The sequence below is a fragment of the Blennius ocellaris genome (genome assembly GCF_963422515.1).
Source record: "Blennius ocellaris genome assembly, chromosome: 11".
NCBI lineage: Eukaryota > Metazoa > Chordata > Actinopteri > Blenniiformes > Blenniidae > Blennius > Blennius ocellaris.
The window spans coordinates 17,586,175-17,595,316 of record NC_137660.1 but is presented as its reverse complement, the minus strand read 5'-3'; the positions used below and the strand labels follow the sequence as shown (position 1 = coordinate 17,595,316).

Here is a 9,142-nt window from a genome sequence, read left to right as displayed (position 1 = left end):
AGCCATGCTAAACATCCAAGGATGATCTTAAAGATCTTCCCACCCTCTGGCCACATACCAAACTAAACCTTGGCCATGACTCATGTCAGCTAGGCTGTAATAATCCCAATTAAGAGTTTTCCCCACAGGACTTCCTCTTTTGGCTCTGGATATGCTTCCCAACATACACAAAAGCTCTCTGGAGGGAAAGCACTGCTGAGCCGGGATGGTCAGTTCAAAACTGTTGGTAAATAAAAGAAATTCCTACAATGTCAATTGGATATGACATCACATTTTCTCAATCAATTTATGATATGCACAATTAGTAAATCATTCCTGCATTTATGAGCTCTTTGCAAACAGATTATTTGTAACATTACATTGGAAGCCTATCACACACTGAGTAATTTTTTTTGTTAATGGATGGATGTACATTTTTTCAGGGATCGACACGGCTTAATCATATCAGCTCAGTTTCCTGACTCTGATTTCAAGTAATACTCTTACTAGAAACTCTCTATCTGGAGAAACAGATGTCTTTGTCAAAGTCAATTGTTGTCTGTCTGCCATTGCCCATCTTTTTCACTAAATCTCTGCTGACATCCAGTGGCCATGTTCAATCACAGCAGATATGAATGTCCTATTTCCTGAGTCCCATGATGAGAATAACTACATATTTTTCACTGTGACTTATTATGACAAAATAACAGTGACAGTTTACTGACATTTACCCTAGACTATTATGCTTGCCTGCAGTGTACCACCGACACAGCGTTCAGTCTTGTGTTTTGCTCAGTTGGCCCCTGGGGCATATTTTAGACACTAAAACCTTCCCCTCCGACAATAGAAACCTCACACAAGGCAACCCAAAACATTGCTGATGGAGCCAGACGATATGCTTTCATCACAGAAGCCCTAAAGTTATGTGCAGACGTCTATCTTTACTCTACCTGCGTCTTTGTGTCTGTGCCTTTACATGCTGGGACAAGTGTGTGAAAGGATGTGGGTTAATCTTTAGAAGACAAGCAGCTGAGGTTTGATAGGTAATCCCTTGTCAGGCCCCATTATGTGTCACACATTGCTAATTGTGCAAATCCAATAGGCACAAGCTTTCTGGACAAAGTAAATTCTCAGACCCTTTTAAACAGGCTCTAACATTGAAATAAACAACACACGTCCCCCAATGATTTCCAAGCTTTCAAGACCTATTTACAAAAACAGATTGCATTTCTTGTGAGTCTTTATGGTGCAGCGCAGACGGCGAGGCTGTACTGGGTTCACTCTGACTTTTGAATTTGCACGACAACCTGTCAATGAAGGTCAAGTGTCTGCACCAGACAAATCTTCTAAATTCACTTGTGATCGCCGTGTCTAGCCTCACTGTGAGGTTCTTGGCACCTCTAATCTCATCCAAGTCTTTGTCCTGACCAGGTACGCCCCGCCCTTCAGGCTTTAGCCTCTGAGCTGACGTTTATCCTCGGACACAAACCATAAGCTGCTGTCTGCTCTTTAATGTATGTGGAGTTTGTGGTGGGGGGTGCCTGCCAGCGTGTTTGTGTGTGTGTGTGTGTGTGTGTGTGTGTGTGTGTGTGAGTGTGTGAGTGTGTGTGTGTGTGTGGTTCCTGTTGTGTTTGCTTGGAGCTGACAGCATCGGCCTTTCTCTCTGAATGGTGTTCAGTGGCTTTTCTGGGTTTTGGGAATCAGAGATGCCTCGTCTGTCACATGTGAGGAGGAAATGGAGACTGACAGACAACCCGCAGAGGATTTGACAGCAACAGGTCGGTCAGCTGAAGTATAGCACTCAGTGTTGATGATCAGTCAGTTGTCACTGGTGATAATATAGACTGGGGTCACTTGAGAGTGGAGCAGTCTGCTTACGTGTGGTTATTTGTCTTATAGAGATGTTTCTGTAGGATCTGAGCCAAGGCCTGGAAAATTATAAACACACAATCATACATTTTATTGTGGTATGAGAGATGGGGTCAGATTTCTCAGCAAAAGAGAAACACTACATGAATGATCATGCAACTTTTGTTTACTGTAATAGTCATTATTATATACCATATTCACAGAAGGTATGTGAGTGTCATCCATTTCAACAGCTTCACAGGTGAGTGTACAGTCATAACAAAGCCTGTCTGCAGGTATGGGCAGAGAAAGCTGGGAATCAGCTCAGAGAAAAATGTAGAGAAAGGGAATGGCAGACTATCACTCTTCTGGGCAAAAAAAACTGTTGAAACCCACTCGAAAGGGATTGAAAAAAAGTGCATGCTTGTAAACAATTCAATTCAATTCAATTCAATTCAATTCAATTCAATTCAATTCAATTCAATTCAACTTTATTTCTATAGCACCAAATACAACACAATCATCAGGAGGTGCTTTTAACAGAGAAAAGAGAAAAACCCAACAAAAATAAGATTTCTTAAAATAGATTTACATCGTGGAATGTAATGTTCAGTAAATCTCACACATTCACTCATTTCTGTCTCTCTTTTTGTCTTTTGTTTTTCATTCAGACGTATTTCCTGACCGCTGAATGTAAACTCCAGAATGGCCTTCTCTGAACTCAACCCCTGGGCTCTGGCATGCTCGCTGCTCGTGTTGTTATGTCTGCACAAAGTTTCTGGTACATCCACCACAGTCATTCATCCAGAGGTTAAGATTCATGTCAGAATGAGTTCATCTCTAACCCTCTCTGTACGTGTTTGCATTTGACACAGGGATGTCAGGCTGGGCTGGATGTTTGGATGGCCAGGATGTGTTTGCATCTATTAAAGAGAATAGTCTTTCAGGGGAAGTTGTTGCTGAGCTCATGACTGACACAACAATAGAAGGAGTTCACTGGACCCTGGAAGGAAAGGATGCTGATTGGTTCTTCTTGGACGAAAGAAGCATCCGGCTGAACACGTCAGCCGACAAGATTCTTGACCGAGAGGTAATGACTCCGGAAATTTTCCCCCCAAAAAGTCACCACGGCATTTTATAGCAATCGTGTTACGAATAATTACGAGGAATGATCCAGTGATTTTAAATGTAATGCATGCAGTGGGATTATGTTGTGTCTGTTTGTACAAGTGTGGGGTCACAGTTGGAAGGCTGCTCCTAAATTTGGAACAGGCAATCAGAGATTGAACTTCACAACCTCCTTGGACCAAACACAATCTCTCCTACCGTCATCCTCCTCCCTGCCAGCTGTCTTACATCATGGCAGCTGTTAAAGGGTCAAACCAGATTAGCTGTGTCTCAGTTTCTCCCCCGGGCTTCTAGTCTATCTACTTCCATCAAACAGTTCTTGAAAGGAAGTTTGGAAAATACATTTAGTACAAGTCTGGAATGAACTTATTGGTTTTTACAATGAGGATTAAAAAGTAGGATACAGTTTGTTTGACACATTCTGATTGAGAACCTGCATTTAGAGAGTTTTGGTTCACATCTAAAGCAATTGCTATATTCGAGGGACGCTTAATAAAATATTTGGGTATCTTATGTTATTTATGGGGCCAAAAAAAAGAAGAGGCAGTATTTTCCTTTTTCATTGTAAACTGTGGCTTTTAAAAGCATTTGCTCCACTCATGCAGTTGATTTGTAAAACGTTAAAAGGTTGTGGGTTAAAGTTGAATAGTTAATCATCTTTATTTCATGGCTGTGAACCATAAATTGAGTTCAATTGGGTCATGAAGTCTTATCTGGTTTTCCAAGTCTTTTGAAAACATCTTGGACCCTGTTCACAGAGCTATTGTTTTGATTATCATGATTTAGATAACGACTCTTTCATGTGATTGCACTATCCGTGTCACACTATTTTATCACATCAAGTTTTTGTGTGCTTTTATTATGTCTATGCTCTCTCTGCCTTTCTTTCTGTTAGACCTTAGGTCCTGTCCTGATGGCACAGTTAGTGTGTCATGAGGACGACGTACTTCAGGTACATCTTTTCTCCTCATCCTATTTGCAAGAATCCTAAAGTGAGCTATACCAGATTCCCACTTACATATGTGCTTTTTTTTTTTTTTTTGCTGTTCTAGAGTATGTACCGAATCCTGGTGGAGATTATCAATGAGAATGATAATTCACCTGTGTTTGCGGAAAACACTGTCCAGTCCCTCACTGTCAGTGAGGTACGAAGCTTTCTGAGACACGTGCAGTAATCTGTGTACAGACAGATCGAATGTTGAACTCCTACTGCGACCATTTGAATTGCTTGTGGTTCTGTGTCCTTTCCAGCTGACTCCAGTGAATACAGTGATATTTACTCTCCAAGCCACAGATGCAGACAATAATAAAATCATTTACTTAATTGACCCAGCCTCAGTAAGTTCTGCTATTCAACTCAAGTAAACTTTATTAACCAATAACGCCTTCATTATTGTTAATGTGTTTACATGACTTCTCTAGCCTGATGCAGAGTACTTCAAAGTTGTTCTACCAAACAGCGGAGAAGTGATCCTGGCCAAACCTTTGGATTACGAGACAAAAACTCAGATTGCTGTCACCATCTATGCCTCGGTATGCACATTACAGGCTCCTATATTGTCTCATATCACAATATTAAAACAAATGCATCTTTTTTTAAATATATATTTTGCATGATCCTTCCCTGGAAACGGAAGTTAATATCTCACTAACTGATGATGGTTACCGTTGAAGAGGCTAACTCATACTTTCTAAGATCTTTCATTCAATATTTTTGACCTGTCATTACCTCAGGAAATGAACACTGCTGAGCACTTCAACACCAGCATCAACATCACCATTACTGTCGTAGATGGAGATGACCAGTACCCATATTTTGAGCCCTGCATGTTGCTTTTCGAGGATGAGACCAATCGAATCTGCACCAGCCCCATGTACACAGTCAACGTCACAGAAGGGGAAGAGGTCAGTCAAAAAACAGTGCATATAGTACTAATATGCCACAGTATTTATGTCTGTAACTTGATTTTTTGCTAATGAAATCTTGTGAAACAACCAAAAATAATGAATACATGATACATTTATTTTTACTCTGTACTACTTTATACGATTTCACAAAGATATCATTTGAACTTTGTGATGATGTTGCAGGACATTGTGTTGGACTTTTCTCCCGGTCCCATTCATGCGGTGGATGGAGACAAAGGACTTAGTTCTCCAGTCAGCTATGCCATTCTCTCAGGTATAATACACAAGTCATTATCAAGAATGTCTTTTTTTTTTCACATATGTACATCTGTAATAGTGGCTGTGCTCCTGCTAGGAGACGATGAAGGGTATTTCAGGATGGACAAAGGTACAGGGGAGCTGAGACTGACTCGGGGGGTGACAGACAGGCTCACAACACCAGCTCTGCATCTTCAAATCATGGTAGGATCCACATAGAAGTAGTTGGCGTGAAAGGTATTTTATCTGTTATCCTTATTGGTGTTGCATTCTCTCAGGCATACCAAGACAACGACCCCAGGAAGTATTCTCTTGCTACAGCAGTGGTCCGAGTCCTGGCAGTGAACCAATTTCCTCCACAGTTTGATGTGCCTGAATATCACGGCTTTGTAACTGCAGGAAAGAGCCCTGCCTCTCTGGTCAACACCTATGGGAGCAAAGCTTTGGTCTTACATGTGCAGGACCAAGACTTTAGCGACGTATGTAGTCTTACATGCACAAGTACAGCACAACCAGGCTGTTAAAAATAATCTACCCAATTATGTATTTGAATGTGTTACCTATTGTCTCTGTTTTCTCCAAACACGAACAGGGCCTCAATCCAATGATCTGCTTTGCCTTCAGTCCTACGTCCAACCACACCGACATATATCAAGTCACACATGAAGGACTCCTGATTGCCAGGCCAAGTCAACTCAAGCCAAAACAGAAACATGTTCTCGAGGTGAGCCTTTAGGAAAATACAATCTTGATGGATGGATGGATTACTCTGCCTGTGTAAATGGAGTGACATGGCACACCAGTGGTTGCACTGTCACCTCACATTTTCAACATCATACGAGGAGTTTGGATGCTTATTTTTTTGTCTTCTCTCACATTCCAATGAAGCAATTTGGCCATATGGGTGGGAAAGTGGGTGTAGCTCATTATCTGTCTCTCTGTCTCTTGTCTTGTGGTTGAAAGTCCAGGGTGTAGTCTGTCTTCCAGTGTCAGCTATTGGATGCTAATGCACCTTGGATCATAAAAGTGACAAAAGAATAGTTGTATTTATGTTAAGGGATTTTTATCAAACTGGAACTGTAACATGGGCTGCAATGTGCAAAGAAAGAACTATGAACAAAAAAGAAAAAAGAGCAACTCGATTTTATGCTCTAATGTTTGTCCTTTTAAGCTGACTGGTTAAAATACAACTAGAATATCCAAATAGTCAAGGAGAAGATTATGTTTATTTTGATAAAAATGATTTTGCAATACCCCTTGTGTTTTGTCACAGTGTCGTAGTTATACTGTGATTATAAAAATCACGATACTTTGCAGGTAATGGCAGTAGACCAGGAGTCGGGTGATGCCACCTTTGCTACGGTGGTGGTTGAGGTGTTATCCGAAGGGCAATTAAGTAAGAAAGTTCACCATCTATAGACCGTATTGATTGTGGATGAGCTGACTGAACCTGAAATCTGTAAAAAATGTGTCTCTTTATCCTGCAGTCCCTCATAGTGCTTTGGGAGATGGACGCCTGACAGGCTGCACTGTGGGAAAAGCATTTTTTCTGAGCATGGTGTTTATGACTATAATTGGATGCATTGTGTGGTTAATAATGTGGCTCAAAAGGAAGCACAAAGTTAAAAGGAACCCACTGGAGAGAGGCTGTGTAGCCCAGGGCAAACACCCCAATGTGGTAAGATCATACAATATATGACAATAATAGCTTTAATGCGCTCCTTTTTAGGTATTTCAGTTTTTTAAATATTTATTTTAATCTTCTCCCTCAGAGCCTACGATGGTTTCAACTGGTGAGTTCTCTGTTTTCTAATGACTGCTGATGATTCATTATTGTCCTGTATGGCTACTATTGTCCTTTCACATCCTGATAATTTCCATCATTTGTTTACATGCTAATAACTATACCAAATGAATCACATCACTGACAAGCATTGGCTGTAATCAAAAGATTAACAGACATCACATGAACTGGACATTGTTGTGGACTCTTTTGTTTTATGAATCTCCTGTTTCTGAGATCCACAATATATTTGAAATCAGCTAAGAAATCTGAACATGTACAGTGTCTGTAAAATATATTCATCAAATTGTCATTAAATAAGATACCTTTCCTTTTATTATATATATTTGTAAGACCTGGCAGACTCTCGGTCAAACTATACCAGAGTGATGTACTTTTCCCAGATCTGTAATGCAAGAGTGGTTTTCTTTCATTGCTCCTCAGGGGAGTCATGGAGGTGCCATGCCCCACATGGATGAGGTACCTTACACAAGGGAGGAATATGGTACTTGCAATCCTTCATTCAGTTTCCCAGAAAAACAAGATGCCTACACCCATCGAGACCACCCAACCAGCATAGGAACTACTCCAACCCAAACAGGCCTCATTGCCACTGACACTGTGTGCAGTTCTGTGATCTTCAATGCAAGTGCTTCCAAAAGTTCCTCAAGTTCACCCACCTGTAGCCCAGCAACTGTGGATGTAAACCCCACACATACGGCTCAAGATGCTGCATCAGTCAAAGAAAACCATGGCTCATCATCTAATGCAACCCCGAGTCCAAGTGAGACACAGCCGAACACAACCCCTTGTCCTGCAGACCACGATGCCAATTTAACTCCATCTTTAGACCGTTCTAATTCGCAAGCCACCACCACTGATGACTTTGTTGACCCTGTTACCAGCCCCTCCTCTCAGTGCAGTGTCCCATGCAGCCTTACTCGAATTGCTTCAGCAGAAATTGATAAACCCTTCCGCAAACCTCGTGTCAAGACACCTCCATATTCACCTTTACTGAGCTCACCCTTCCCCAGGCAGACAAGCTCGCCACCACCCACCTCGGACCACACTCCTTTAAAAGCCACGTTGGTACATATAGACACAACTCCCCCTGACTCACCCCCAGAGACGCCAGAACAAATATCAGCGACTCTGAACACGGAGGACCAGCCTTCAACCTCTTTAGACCAAACAGACGAGCCTGTTGCACCAGAAGGGACAGCCGACGCTGATAGTCCATCTCAAGGCCGAAGACTCTCATCAATCTCAGCAAACACCCAAGATGGCCGTGTGGTGGGCGATGAGGACGATGATGGGTTTCTGGGAGATGAAGATGCAGACAAGAACAGTGAGGGTGAGGACGAGGATGAGTTAGAGCCAGACGAGGAAGAGTTGCTGAGAGTGTTGGCTCGTTGTAATCCTGTTTTCATCACATTTAGCAAGTGATATCACTATGATATTACAGGCACGGAGGGTGACGTGGCAGACTGCAGAGGCTGAGGCAGGAGAGGTGAAGAAGGAAGACTTGATAGAAGACACAGCATCAAGCAAGAAGGAAAAGCCACAGTCTAATTTTGCTGTAGTGAAGGAACTTTTGGGACATGAAAGACAAAGAAAGAAAAGGACACTTTTGTCATAAATATAATTAGGCATAACGGCACTCCATTCACATCGTAATTGATTTAGATGGCAGTATTGCAAAGCAGTAATAAAAAAGCACACTCCAACAAATGTATGTTGTGTAATACAGGGATTTTTAAAGTCCTGATGATTTGTGCTTTAATAAATGAATAAATGTTTTACACTATTTCTTTTTGTCATTTTTAAAAATTATTATTTAAAAAAGTTATGCGGGGAATCCATGTCGGAGTCTTTCGAGATTTAGCTTTTGCTAGCTGCAGTGTGTGTTATATATGCTCTTAGTGTTGTTTTTCTTTCAGTAATGGTAATATTTGACTCAAGGATTTGAGAGTATTTATTGAGTTTAAAACACGTGTTATTCCGTTGTTATGGGCACATGCACAGTGAGTGACATGTTTTTAGGGTTTAAGTTAGAAAAAAAAAAAGCTCCCAGTAGTTTAAAGCTCTATAATGACTTAATGAAAAAAGTAGTCAGACTGAGACACTCCAAACAACATTAAGGTGCATCTTGTTTGCTTTAATTGCCTGCTAATGCATTTAGAACTCGACTGGGGTCAAGATTCTGTGCTGCAACAAACAACAATTGCTCAGAAGTTA

The 9,142-nt window shown here is 41.2% G+C and overlaps 1 protein-coding gene across 1 annotated transcript; it reads left to right on the top strand.

Annotated features, from left to right (window-relative positions):
- Positions 1–2,532: 2,532 nt before the first annotated feature.
- On the top strand, positions 2,533–8,350 carry LOC308136384 (uncharacterized protein; the record flags this gene model as incomplete). The annotated part of the gene is made up of 15 exons (XM_080504722.1): positions 2,533–2,608; positions 2,703–2,917; positions 3,851–3,907; positions 4,008–4,100; positions 4,207–4,293; positions 4,378–4,488; positions 4,690–4,860; positions 5,047–5,137; positions 5,219–5,325; positions 5,400–5,600; positions 5,714–5,845; positions 6,439–6,517; positions 6,609–6,799; positions 6,894–6,914; positions 7,349–8,350. The coding sequence occupies 15 exons, from the start codon at positions 2,533–2,535 to the stop codon at positions 8,348–8,350; spliced, it is 2,634 nt and encodes an 877-aa protein (XP_080360848.1).
- Between the last annotated feature and the right edge of the window lie 792 nt (positions 8,351–9,142).